At 41.1% G+C, this 14,617-nt stretch overlaps 1 protein-coding gene across 1 annotated transcript in view; it reads right to left on the bottom strand.

Annotated features, from left to right (window-relative positions):
- SEL1L3 (SEL1L family member 3) overlaps positions 1-14,617 on the bottom strand; it is a 98,995-nt gene that overhangs the window by 61,155 nt on the left and 23,223 nt on the right. The window contains exons 4-8 of the mRNA XM_068543137.1: positions 13,053-13,174; positions 12,584-12,699; positions 9,525-9,583; positions 2,230-2,362; positions 234-366 (exon numbers count right to left, since the gene is read on the bottom strand). Coding sequence (XP_068399238.1) covers positions 234-366; positions 2,230-2,362; positions 9,525-9,583; positions 12,584-12,699; positions 13,053-13,174 — 563 coding nt within the window. The remainder of the gene's footprint in view (positions 1-233; positions 367-2,229; positions 2,363-9,524; positions 9,584-12,583; positions 12,700-13,052; positions 13,175-14,617) is intronic.

The raw sequence follows: 14,617 nt of genomic DNA, 5'->3' as shown, positions 1-14,617 counted from the left end.
ACTAAATTACAGCTAGTTGAAGCCACGAGGCAGGTTTGGGTTCTTGCTGGCTGTTGGTCTTGGTGGGATCTAGGTGGAAGGCACACTATCATTTGCATCCATCTCGGGAGGTCATACTTGCCCCCATTGGTCAAGTCACATATGTTCTATTTCAACGCCCTTATGAAAGAAGCCAAACGTGTTGCTACAAATGCCTGGAGCTAAAAATCGCTCTCTTGAAGTTCAATACTTACATGCTTCTTGTTTCCTGTCCCCCTGCTGTACCGTGGATGTGTACACAGATACTATTTCTTGAACCTCTGCACACCTTTCATAATATAACTTGATATGTTCAGCAAGTTGCTTCTCAAGTAGGGGATTGAAAATCTACAAGAGGGCAAGAAAACAGAATGAACAACAATTGTCATCAAACACCCATGGGTACCCATGAGGCTACGTTCAGGTGGATTTCCTTCTCCCATTGATAGCACCAGGTGGCTTGCTTGTACACAGATCATCTGCTTTGGATTCTCAAAGGAAGGGTGTTACTAGTAATTCAAGGACACGCCAGCTCTGACTGCTTCCCTCTAGCTTCTTTTTGTGGCATCTTCTCCTCTGCAGAGCTTCTTAAGTGTCAGGATTTCCCAGAGACCAGGCCTTCATCCTCTTCCCTTCCCCGCCGCTATGTGCTATCCCCAGAAAATGACATTCATCTCCCCTGAGTTCCCAAAGGACCCCAAGTCTACCTGTGCTGAACCTGCTGCCTGGAAGCCTCCTCTCCTTTTCTTCTGTTTAGAAGGCTCCTACTCAACCTCCAAGAGCCAGATCCAAGGTCACCCCTTCAGGGCAGCCTCCCTAACAGCCTACCGCACCCTCATACGTGTACCGATGCAGAGGACCGCACCTCGGCACTGCCAGACACAGTGCTCACATCTTCATTAAAGCACGTACCCCATTCTTTCATGACTTATCTGTTTAAGACCCAGGCCAGGAGCTCCTCAAGATCAGAGACCTTATCTCAACTCAGTGGTTTTCAAAATACGGGTTATGACCCATTGGAGGGTTGTGAAACTATTTCAGTGGTTTGTAACCAGCAGTGATTTTGTTTTTTATAGAGCAGAACACAAAATATCAGAGCACACTGAACATAGCAAGAATCTGTATCGTTAGTAAAATTCTTATTTCAGTTTTGTGTTTTATATATATATATGTATATATTATGTGTGTATGTATGTATATGTGTATTATATATGCTTATGTATGTACTGCTCATGCTATTAAATAGAGTTCTTATTGTGGACCACCTTCAAAAAAAAGTTTGAAAGCCACCACCTTAATTCATCTTGGACGCCTCAGCATCTTGCACAGAGCCTGGCACATAGTAGGTGCTTAATAAGTATTGGCTGCACACATGAATAAAAGAATTTCATTTTTTTCCTCTTATAGAGGTATCTCAACAGGGGCTCTAAGATGACCTATGGGTGATAAGGTGCCCCATTTTTCCGAATTGACTTTGCCTAGTGACTCCTGCTTTTCCCAGAACAAATCCCACAAGGTCACAGGAATGAAAGAATGTTCCTTTTTTAGGTATCCGGTGATCTCCTTACCAAGGCACAAAACGCAACCAGGGTGAAGGTTCCCTCGTGGGGCAGCCCCCCCTCTAATACCCACCAGCCCTACTGGAGCTGGCCTGGAGACTCCGACAATTCCATTCCATTTGTGGGTGGGTTTTGGACTTGAGAATTCAATGCTGATTACAAAGTCCTCTATGATCTCCACCACCGCAGCCCACCCACCCAGTGTGAGCCAAAGGCCCATGTTTCTGGAGAGAGCAGTAAGCAGAACCAAGAGTCCTATATGCTGGACTGTCTCCTCTTTGATACTTTAAATAATAGCATATAAAAGAAGCTTTACCAAATAACTAAGACTATCTCCTTTCATTAGCTTAATCGCTGGATAGGCAAGAGCCTGATAAAAATCGACTCTATAATTAAGCTACTAGTTATTAAAACAGAGGAAGTAAATGGTTTCCATTTTATGAGTACTAAATGAACCAAACGTTAACAAAAATCTATTATCACGTTTGCAGGGTGGAGGGGGAAGCCTCAATCTTAATTATGTTTGGTGACAGAGCCGATGTGAGGTCCGGCTCAGATAAATCTTTTGTTTACACTGGACTGGTTCCACAGCCCTGAGCCACACGCCCATTACCCATAAGCATTCGAAAACTCCTTGGTCCCCTGGGCTCACCTGTGCAGGGTGCAGAGCATGGAGGCGATAGTACTTCAGGGGTCCAAAAAACCCTTCAATGCCAGCCACATACCTGCTCCCTCCAATAATGAAGTACCCAGCAGTGTCATTATAATGGAAATCCTCTCGGAAGCTAGAGAAGAACAAAGGATTAAGAGAGTTCTGGGTTTGAACAGATTTTTTTTTTTTTAAAGACTCTTTCTCCTTGATTTAAAACTCCAAATTTCTGCAAACCCTTCACTCTAGTTCTAGAAGATGAGACCATGGTGGGGCCAGGCAGACTTGGGCTAGGATCCCAACCCTGCTATTTACCAGCTGTGTGACTTTGGACCAGTTGCTTAACCTCTCTGAGACTGAGTCTTCTCATTAGTAAAATGATAATTCCTCTCTTACTGGATTAATAAGAGGATTAAGTAAAGACGTACAGCATCTAGCAGCACCTGGCCCACCATAAGTACCTTTTTTTCCTTTTTATTTATTTTTTATTTGACTTTTTATCTTATATTGGAGTATAGTTGATTAACAGTGTTGTGTTAGTTTCAGGTATACAACAAAGTGATTCAGTTATACATATACATGTATCTATTCTTTTTCAAATTCTTTTCCCAGTTATCACAGAATATTGAGCAGAGGTCCCTGTGCTATATAGTAGGTCCTTGTTGGTTATCCATTTTAAAGATAGCAGTGTGTACATGTCAATCCCAAACTCCCTAACTACCTCCCTACCCTTCCCCTCTGGTAATCCTAAGTTCCACCATAAGTACTTAATACATGCTGCCTATTGATATTGGTGAAATTGTTTAGCATCATTGGAATTATTTGGAATTGCTGATCTTAATTGGAAGTATTTTGCTCTAAAAGGAAAAAAAGAAAACTTGAGTAGATAGAAGGTGGATGTGGAGGAAAATAAAAACATACCCTATTAGATAAGAACTGAGGTCAAATTCAGAGTTAGGAGAAGGAGGCCACAGCAAGGTCAAAGGGCTTGGCCAAAGATAAGCGGTCAGCACAGGTGATTTGTTGGAAGTCCACTTTGTCCTGAAAGACTTAAAGGATCAGGAAGGAAAATGGAGGGAAAAAATGGGTCAGCATGAATAAAATGCACAAAGTTGTTCCTGGCAGCATTATTTACATCCACCAAAGACTGAAAAAGTTTAGGTGTCTGTCAGTGAGGACTGGTACCCACATCCATCCAATGGGCCCTGGACATCTACACAGCTTAAAAAGGGACAAAGGGATCTGTGTACTGACCTGGAATAATCTCTAAAATACATTGTTCAGTGAAAAAATAAAAATGAAAGAGCAGAATAATAAATATATTTTTATCCAAGAAAGAGGAGAATGGATTTTTTTTTTTGTATTTGCATTAAAAAAAACTCTGGAGGTATATATAAGAAACTAATAAAAGTCCTTCCACATGGCATGGGGGTTAGGGGATGGAGTGGATGGAGACAGAGCTGGAAGCAAGACATCTAACTGTAGACCTTTTCACATTGTTTTGATTTTTATACGATGTGAATTTATTACCTATTTAGAAAGTAAAATAAGAATGGGTGGACAAAGTGCCATCAGAGCATATGTGAACAGCAAGGAGGGATCAAGATCAGCATCAAGTGAGAAGCCAGGCAAAGACAAAAAGAGCCAGGGAGCACCGAGGGCAGATGGCAGCAGAAGGGAAGAACACAGCATGTCAGGCAGGCCGCCAGGAGCCCGGCAGCCTCAAGAGCGATGGGCCAGGGTGACGCGGACGGGACAGAGCAGCCCCCAGTGGTCGGGTCGGAGAAGCCAGGCAAGTGGGGGTCATCCCAGGAGAGAGGACGGGCTGATTGTTAGGCAGAAACCCAACCCTGGGCAGGTGCTCCCGGCTGGAAGGAAGACAAAAAGGTGAAGAAATGGGCACTCTGACAACATCAACCGATGGCGGCAAGAGGGAACACTTAGAAATCAGCTTTCTACAAAGGCAACTAACATGGAAAAGAAATGCTTTATTTCCTGCTATTTCTTTTTCTGGAATCTCAGGCTTGAAGGGCACTAAGAAGATGACGGTCTCTTCTCCTTTTTTTTTTACGTGGGACCGCAAAGTTATTATCTCTGAGAGCTGCGAATTGATTAAATTTTTCAAGACCTTCGAAAGATTTGAACATTCCGACTACCCTCATGAGGTATTACCCAGCACTCAGGGGACACAAAGCAACGTTTCTGCAGTAGAAGCTCTCGTAATAGAACTCTGCTTAATCAACTCACCAGCTCACCTCACGGCTCATCCCTGCAACACACTGGATGCTTGCCAGCTGGAGGTTCCTCTCTGGAGGCTTCTTCTCATTTTATTTTTTATTTGAAAAAAAATGTTTTTTTATTTTTTGGCTGCGCCGTATGGCTTGTGGGATCTTAGTTCCTCGACCAGGGATCGAACCTGGGCCCCTTGCAGTGGCAGCACGGAGTCTTAACCACTGGACCGACAGGGAATTCCCTGTCTTCTCATTTTTTAATGGAGATAAAAATAGTACCTATCTACACGGTTGTTGGGAAAATTTATTTAATATTTAAACAAAGCATTTAGAACAGTGCCTGGCACATCATAGGCACCATAGCAGGCACCATAGCTGTTAACTACAGTTATTATTATTAACCTACTCCAACTTGGACTTCTGCTGTCATTTTTTAAAATTAAGTTTATTTATTTATCTTTGGCTGCGTTGGGTATTTGTTGCAGCATGCGGGCTTCTCATCGTGGTGGCTTCTCTTGTTGCTGAGCATGGGCTCTAGGCACATGGGCTTCAGTAGTTGTGGCGCACGGGCTCAGTAGTTGTGGCGCACGGGCTCAGTAGTTGTGGCGCACGGGCTTAGTTGCTGTGCGGCATGTGGGATCTTCCTGGACCAGGGCTCGAACCCGTGTCCCCTGTATTGGCAGGCGGATTCTTAACCACTGCGCCACCAGAGAAGTCCCTGCTGCCATTTTTTGAGTTGCATGCTTACGTAAGATGTGTTTGTTCCCAAACCTGTCAATTGCCAACTGTATGGTCATTGTAACCATACAATGTAATTCAATCTTATGTGATCCAATAAAATAGGGATGGAGAAGAAAGAGATGTTCATTCTTTAAAAATTAAGTTGAATATTTTCGGTAGACTCAGTAAAGAATGGTTACTAAAAAAATTGTTGTGGAATTAGGACAGCTGGAAAAGGCTGGAAAAAGAAACTGAAGAAATCTAGATGGATTTTGGGCTCTGATAGTTTCACAAGTGTCTTTGTTTTCTTTTCATTTGGGAGAAACAGAAATTGGGTACCGTTTATGCAAGAAAGATCGCAGGGAACTCCAATCAGTAGACCCATACTCAAAGGCAAGGCTCTAGCTAGAAAGATTGGCAAATTAATGCACATTTCCATATTTTAAATTAAAATAAAATATTTACCCACTTTTTTTTATGGATCTTTGCTTTAACTGAATTCTCAACTAATCAATAAATTACTTGGTCCCTATGGTACTAGATTGCAATTTTTTATCGTCATTATAATACAACTAACAGATCTCTCCAGCTCCGTCTCCCTCCACAGTGGTGCCTCCACATTTTTCTCCTCTAAAATTCTCAGTGGCTGCACCAAGACTGCAAGAGATTCCTTGCACTGTGCATTTTTTGATGGTCATCAATTTTGCTGACATAAGAGCTGAGCTAGACAGTTCAAAAGCCCAAGCCAGTCCCTTCCGCAAGCCTCAGACAAGCTGGCAAACTATCTTTACTCTTATCTGGATGTGGGAGAGTGCCCTGGTTTATTACTGTGGAGGACCCAGCAGTGGGGAAAGATTGCCTGCCTCTGTCTTTAACTAGGCCTCACTCAGAATTAGGGAACAGTTTTGGCTCATGGGTTCTTTTTTTGGCCACACCACATGGCAGGGACATGTGGGATCTTAGTTCCCCAACCAGGGACCAAACCCGGGCCCCCTGCAGTGGAAGCGCGGAGTCTTAACCACTGGACCACCAGGGAATTCCCTGCTCATGGGTTCTTTAGCAGGGGAATTTAAAGCCTCAAAATAGCTGTCCCTCTCACCCCTTAAAGTAATTCTCATCTTAAGTGTCACTTCCTCAGGGCCTGGCCTAAATTCTGGCCCCTTTGAGATCCTCTCAAGCCAACCTATTTATTTCCTTCCCTGCATTCATCACAATCTGTAATTTTAAATTTATTTGTGAATGTATTTGTTTAAGATCTGTCTTCCCCCCACTAGATGTTTTAGTTCCATGAAGGCAGGGATGGACTGTATTCTTGATTTTCATCGTTTTATTCCCAGAGTCCAGCACTGTGTCAGGCATGTGGTAAATGTGTTGGGTGAATGAATGTATACTGGATGGATGGATGGATGGACAGATGAATGAATTCAACACTAGACAAGTCTGCAGTTGTTACTGCAGCACTGAACTTCTGAGCACTTAATTCCTGATCTTCCTACACCACTTTTGCGGGATAACAGCTATCATTATGTTTACTTTACAAGAACAAATAAAAAGGATTAAGAGGCTTTCCTTGGAACACCTATAACCATCTACAATATTTGATGTTTAGTTTACTACCTTGGCCCATTCTGAAATCTCTCTAGTGAATGAGATTCCAAATAGCTAACCACAGGAATCCCAGGTGGGCCCAACATTAATTCTTTAGTTGTTCTATTGATGGAGGGGGTCCCAGGGGAAGGGCAGCTGAGACAGTGGTAAGGGGAAGTCTTGGGCCTGGGGACTGCGCGTATTACCAGGTAAGGAATCATTTCAAAGCTTTCACCAGGATGTTGAATTGGTATGTACCTGAAAATCAGTCCTGAATTCAGGAATCTTACATGATCATACTGATTCCATCTTGACTTAAAATTCTGTAATTTTGTTCGTCATGGATTCTTTACATTAATCTTGATTTTTAAAAATACTGTATTAAATGTTATTTATCATGACTATCGTTATGAGCTGAATTGTGTTCCCCCCAAAATTCATATGTTTAAGTCTGAACCCCCAGTTCCTCAGAATGTGACCTTATTTGGATATAGGGTCATTGCAGATATAATTAGTTAAGATGAGATCATACTGGAATAGGGTGGGCCCTTAATCCAATATGACTGGTATCCTTATAAAAAGGGGAAATTTGGACAAAGACAGACACTCACACAGGGAAAATGCCACGTGAAGTTTGGCTTTATGCTGCCACAAGCCAAGGAACTATTAGAAGCTGGAGAGAAGCTTAGAACAGATCTTTCCCTAGAGCCTTCAGAGGGAGCATAGCTCTGCTGACACCTTGATCTCGGACCTCTAGCCTCTAGAGCTGCAAGGCGATACATTTCTGTGGTTTAAGTCACTCAGTTTGTGGTACTGTGTTCCAGCAGCCTTGGCAAACTAATATAATGACTAAGTTTTGTTGGTGTCTCCTTACATTTTATGCGGAAGGTGCCTCCCTTGCCTCACCCTAGTCCCAGCCCTGGATCTTACTGTGATTCACTCCGCTCGTGTCAGCAGCTACGCTTCTGGGATTTAAGAGGAAAGGAAGCCCTTACATCGAAAATGAAAAAAAGCTTTTGAAATTCATCGGTTGTCAAAAGTGTCTGAGGTTGCATGTGGGTGTCAGGGGAGAGAGGGCAGGTATTATTTTAGACCTCACATCCTGAAATGCAAACCCTTAATTTCTGGGGCAGAACAAGGCACTTGAAGAGATTTCTAAAGGGGCCACACATCAGCTATTTCTCCAAAGCAAACTCCCAGGCCTTTCCTATTCTCAAACTCTTCATAGAAGAGCCCATGGCCGCTGGTTATATAACAAAACGCGTATCTGTTGAATTCTTCCTCACTGGTCTAAATCCACCTGGTGCACTTAAGACTTCTGCTCTGTTCTAAGGCCTCAGCCTCTATGCTTCAATATAGCTATCAAGTCACCCCCCGACTTTCTCTTTGCAGGCTAAGGAATAACACTGCTTTAGCCTTTCGCTATAACTCTAATCCTTTAATCCAGTCATGAAAATAAGAATTGTTCTAAAAAAAAAAAAAAAAAAGAATTGTTCTATGTGCCCAGAGCCTAAAAGAAATTGTTTGACTTAAATGTAAACAGAAATGGTGGGGGAAAAAAGAAGAAGTAGAATGTACGTCCCCTACTCTGCTGTATTCACCCCTCTTTGCTTTCCTTTCTCTAATAATTGGTTTCCAAGAAAATTTGGATTGTGTGGAGACTCTGAGTGAATGGAGCCTGTTTGGAGAGATGGTTTTTGGCTGAGCATAGTGAAATGACTAAAGGATGAAGGAATGAACCACCCCCCATCCCCCAGCCAAAGTGCCCAACAGTCCTGATACATTTTTTTTTATACATTTTTGTTTTTGGCCGCACTGTGCAGCATGCGGGGTCTTAGTTCCCCGACCAGGAATTGATCCTGTGCCCCCTGCACTGGATGTGTGGAGTCCTAACCACTGGACGGCCAGGGAATTCCCCTGATAAATTTTTTAAAATTATACATATGAAGCTGCTAATTTTATTTTATTTTTTTAAGCTGCTAATTTTTGTTTCTGTCCTTTACTTATTCTTAAGCATTTGAATTTATATCTATATATCTATATATCCATATATATATATACACATTATATATATATATATATACACATTATATATATTGATATATATATAAAATCTAGCTATGATGAGATATCCCGAGTTCCTAAAGAAGAGCTCATGCCCCATTTTTCTGACACTGTAAGACCCACTCTTAAACAGGGATGTAGAAGCAAATTAAAAATATATGACAAATGAGGAAAAAGACCCAATTCTCAGTTTCTGTAACTCTTGTAGAGAATCGTTATATAAGATTGAAAAGTTACCCCAATATCAATAGTTGCATACGTTTCAAATTTACATTATAAACATAAATATGAAGGCTGTCTGCTTTTATGTTCTATACTAGGCCAAACTTACCAACCCTTCTCAATAAGCAACATTAATACTTTTATTTTTCCGAATCCTTTGTAGAAGATAATTTTCAAAGAAAACAAATTATAAAGTGTCATGAAAGGAATAATTTACAGTGAGATCTGGAGAGAGAACAAGTTTCTCTTGCTTGGAAAAAAAAAGGTTGTGGGGAAAACACGGAGAGTTTTTGTACATTTAAAAAAGAAAAAAAATAGTACAAAGATTAGCTACAGGGCAGATTAGCCACAGTCCATGCTTGAAAAACCTGAATCAGACAGGGTGGGAATAACTTCAGGGTTGAGGGCTAACGTATGAAGGTTCCTTAACCCTCATCCAGCAAATTTTGAATCAAAAGAAAAAATCACACTTACCTAATGGTCTGATTATGGTAGTCTTTCAAATCCTGTCCAGTGCTGGTGGTTACTACTATCTATGTTGGGAGAGATACACAAGGATCAGTTATGCCTCAAGACCCCACATCATAAATACAGTCCTGGATATCAGTTACTCGTAAAATAGGCTTCATAGTCTTTCACCTGATCAGTTTCTGCAAAAAATAAAAGGAGCAGTTTACTAGCCCTGTGTATATTTTGAGACTTAAGACACAATTTCTCCAAATGACTCTTTTTTTTTTTTTAATTAATTAATTAATTTATTTATTTTGGGCTGAATTGGGTCTTCATTGCTGAGTGGGCTTTCTCTAGTTGCGGCGAGCAGTGCTTTCTCTTGTTGTAGAGCACGGGCTCTAGGCATGTGGGCTTCAGTAGTTGTGGCACACGGGCTCAGCAGTTGTGGCTCGTGGGCTCTAGAGAGCAGGCTCAGTAGTTGTGGCGCACGGGTTTAGTTGCTGTGCGGCACGTGGGATCTTCCCGGACCAGGGCTCGAACCCGCGTCCCCAGCATTGGCAGGAGGATTCTTAACCACTGCATCACGAGGGAAGTCCTGACTTTTTTTTAAAGAAGTATTTTGGTCGTTTTATTTTTATTTATTTATTGAAAAAAATTTTTTTGGCCACACTGTGCGGCATGTGGAATCTTAGTTCCCGACCAGGGATCAAACCCATGCCCCCTGCAGTGGAAGCTCCGAGTCTTAGCCACTGGACCACCAGGAAAGTCCCTCCAAATGACTTAATGTGATAAAAGTATCTATAATGCAGTTTCCCCCAGTGGGTTGTGGACACTTCCACACCACCAGCCAAAGGTTCATTTGGTGTATTCGTGCCTGAAAGCTTGTTGCATAAAAAGACAAGGAAATGTGTAAGATACAACAAGGAGTTCTTGGAATTTGACTGTGATTCCAGGAGAGCCTTAGGGGGAAAAACAAGGCAGGGGATGAATGTTCTTCATGCACTGTGGCTTCCCAACCTCTCTCCCTCAGCGCTGAGAATTGTCACTGTCATTTCAATGGTGACAATGTTTTCATCGCGAATGTTGTTAGCTGTCATGTATTCTTCTCGTGTCTGGGACTACAACATAAGGCCCTGGGGTTAAGGGGCTTAATTTATTCCCCCCAGTGCTAGCGCAGAGCAAGTGTTCAGGAAACACATTCTGGCTTAATTAGATTGTCAAAGATATGGCTCCAACACCATGTCTATGAAAGAAAAGCTAACCCATAAAATCCAACCCAATTCAGCCATAGAGAGCATGTTGGTTCAGAGAAGAAAATGAGCCAGACCAGTTGTTTCTCTAAACCAACCATTTACTTTAAGCCAATGTGTCCATTTAGTCAAAGCAATGAATATAGTAGTCTCACCACAGAGCTGGATTTTGTGTAGAAAAACAATAAGTACTATTTTGGAACCTATGTGATCAGAGAGACCAGATGGGATGGAAAGACGAAAGGGCAAATGGCAAAAGTTTACTAAAAAAAATCTACTTCTTTTTTCTTTCCACTGCATCTGGTCTTCCTAATTCTTCTCTCCTGTTTTACCCGATCATGTACTCTGCCGTTAAATTCATCTCTTTAATTAAAGAACTACTTTGATTTACTCTTCTGCTCCGAAAGCTTCGATGACGCTGTGCTGCCTTGCAACTAGAAATTTAAATTCCATGATATTCAAGATTCTCCACATTCTACCCTAAAGACATTTTTTTCTTCTATTAGCGTTCTATAGGCAGCGAATTTCTACTCCAAACTGGATTATCTGCCAACCTCCAATGATGTGCTAAAGTACCCCCTCCTTGCTTCTCCATTTAAACTCTGCCCATCCGTAGGAACCTTCTTTATGAAACCTCCCCTGAGCACCCCAGGGTGAAGTGCTGTCTCTCTTCTGTGAATCAATACGAATCATTTGGCAATTAAGCTCGCCTTATGACACCCCTTCACCTGCTTAATGTGACTTCCATAAATAGTCTGTAAGCTCCTTGAGCAGAGTGCCTTGCATACAGCTGGTGCAAAATAATATCTGTGATTTGCTCTGATGATTTGATACCTAAGTGACACATGGTACTGAGCTGACCTTAAGAGAATGCAGCAACCAAGCTATGCCGCCATAATCCTCATGCAAATGAGAAGCTAAAACATGGACCACAGCAATGTCACCTAACAGCATTAAGGAAACAAACATACAAAAACTGCCAGCTAACATCTTACAGACTCTCCTCAGGAAAGCTACAAGGACTGACTTGATTTCTTTTCTCTTCAGAAAAAGGAAATGTGATAGACCTAAGCGCCAAGGGAAGTCTGTGTATTATCTAATACACAAGACAAACAAAATGTCTTTTCCAGTTTTGTTATCGGAAAATTACAAATGAACAAGAAAAGCTGATGAGAAAATAAAGTAACCAGAAAAAAGTAGCATACTGACATCGTATATATGAAGAAATGGAATTATCTTCAATTATAGCAAGAGGTTTGTCATAATCCATAAAATCTGTGTTATGAAAGCTTGAAACTATTATGTGCAGTGTTTTATAGTACAAAGTAGTTAAAGAACCTCCATCTCACCAGAATTATCACTTAGGTTTGTCGGTTTAATGCCAAGCATAAGCAATTGTTTTAACTGCCCAAAACAGTCATACCATTTCTTGGCTGAACTAACCAATAAATTTCCTGTAAAAAAAGTTGTAGATTTGATAACACTATATAAATATGGCCAAAGCTGTCTTAACATTTATCTCCCCAAAGCCTATCTCGCTAGGAGAAAAGGCTTCAATTGCTCAGATAATTGTGGTTATGTAGCTGGCTATATTATTTACTCATTCACAATATAGTCGAAAGTAGCACTTTAAAAGTTAATTAAATGGGATAGAATTCTTATGATTTAAATTTCCAACTATAAAAATTTGATTAAAAAAGTGTTATGGTTGTAAAAGTTTATCAGATACCACAAATTTGTTTTTGCAGATTTCCTAGCTCCCTGACTTTACAGCAATGCTTAAAGTTAAGTGACGATGTTGATATGAATCACGGTGGAGCGAGCTTTCAGTACCTGGCCGCCATTAAAAGACATATCCAGGCGTAACCACTCCTTCAAGGGTATGGTGAATTTCGTTTTTACAGCAAGGTCTTCTCCTTTGACAAGATGCATTTGAATATGCAAGTGGCCTAAAAGGAAAATGAAAGCTTGTGAAAATGACAGAAAATACTTAGGAGTGAATGAAGGGGCTATATCTTTTCGACGACTGTCCTAAAAAGCTATAAGACTAGATCACATTCCTTCTTCCTTTAAATAAAAGCAAAGCAAAGCAAAACAAACAAAACACATATGTGCATTCATCTGTATATGTTTGTTTTAAGCTTCCAGAAAAATAGTTTAACTTGAATCCCATATTTGGAAACCATCATTCTCATTGAATTGCCACGTTGACAACATTCCTTATTCTAGACAGACGTATCTGCCAGTAGACAGAGCATAAGAAAACTACACTATCGTTCTAAAGGTTCTGTTTCATACTTACCCTCTTCAGTAAGAAATACAGAAGGCGTGCCGTACATCTCATTAGAATCAACAAAATACAGAATCCCACAGAGATTGGCCTTGCAATAATGGAGTAAATAAAGCCACAGTGAAACAGTAAACCTGTAAGAGTGAGGAGAAAAAAAATTCTGCAGATTGATATCATCCAAGAGCAGGTAATTACAGTCAACAATGACGGAGCAAATTGCTTTCTTTCCAATGAAGGGATGAATTTGCCTTCGTGTTCATCATGGGAGATCAGCTTGCAAAGCTTGATTTTTGAGACAAAGGAGGTAGTTATAGTAACTGCAAAAGACAGGAGTTAAGCGTCGCTGTACAAAACTAGCAGACATGGTACCTTGCACCAAAATCTCTTCCTGTGCCTTTCTGAGCTTCGCACAGGCCCACCATTTGAATCCTTGATTAAGGCTTATAAAGCCAGACACAGAATAAAAATCTGGATTTTAATAAGAGGTGACTTGATAAGAAGCTGTTCTAATTTCAATGATTTAAAAAAAAACATAATTAGGGCTTTCTGAGCAATTTTGTTTCTTTCAAAGATAAAAGCCCTAAGGCAGAAAAATGCCATAATTTGCAAATGGCACCACTATATGCTAATCAGGACACACAGATACAATTTTAATGCCCATATTAGGTTATTCAGTATCACAGTTCTGGCTGACCAATGTGGAACAACTACTCTAATTGTTCCATTTCTGGACTAGGGCTATTTTAGTTGAAAAAATATTGTCCATCTGTGATTTGTGGAGTGAGGATAAAATAACAGTGGTCAACTTAACTAGGACACATTTAGCCAAGCTATGTGATCCACCAATCATTCAGCAAATATTTGCTGTTAGAACACTTGCTTGATGCCACACATTGTGCTAGTGACCAGCAGTTTAAAGATAAGCTGGGAGTAATGCATTCTGCATGTGAAACATGAATCAAGGTCAAAACCCGTACAGAGAATGCTCTCCATTACCCCAGTAACCAATTCACAGTTTGGGTTAAAGGGGCAGCAGCCCCAGGTTCTTTGGGGACTCATCCCAACAAGACCTTTAGAATATTCTGGGCTTTATCATCTGGCCTTCGAATCGGTGGTAAGATATGCAAACAGATGGTACCACACAGCTCCCTCCTGACCCACCCAGCTGAGCAAGCTCATGAAGATAAGTTATTACAAAGGAAGCTTAGCAAGAACATACGCTTAGTAAAGTGACTCAAGATCTTTCTACAGCCAGCAGCATGGGAAGAATTAAATCACCCTGCTAAATCCATCCAGTCTGAGGTGAACCACGAACAATTTTCAGCATCTTCAATTCAGCAGAAGGAAAAAAATATATCTGGGTTTTGCTGAAATCAGTGGAGGAGATCAGAAGTTGTGAGATTTCAAGCAGTTCATCCAATCTTCCAAGACAGAAAAGGCAAAGTGAAGGTTGCAATCTGGCAGGGCTGTGGCTGGCTGCACCTGACACCTTGCAAAGCCTCAGGATCCAACACCTGACTCACCTACTTGGGTCATTCCCAGCACCAACATACAAGGTCAAGCGAGGATTGATTGCT

The sequence above is a fragment of the Eschrichtius robustus genome, chromosome 4 (genome assembly GCF_028021215.1).
Source record: "Eschrichtius robustus isolate mEscRob2 chromosome 4, mEscRob2.pri, whole genome shotgun sequence".
Classification (NCBI taxonomy): domain Eukaryota; kingdom Metazoa; phylum Chordata; class Mammalia; order Artiodactyla; family Eschrichtiidae; genus Eschrichtius; species Eschrichtius robustus.
Note: the sequence above shows the minus strand (reverse complement) of the source record. Positions and strands in the feature narration are given on the sequence as shown.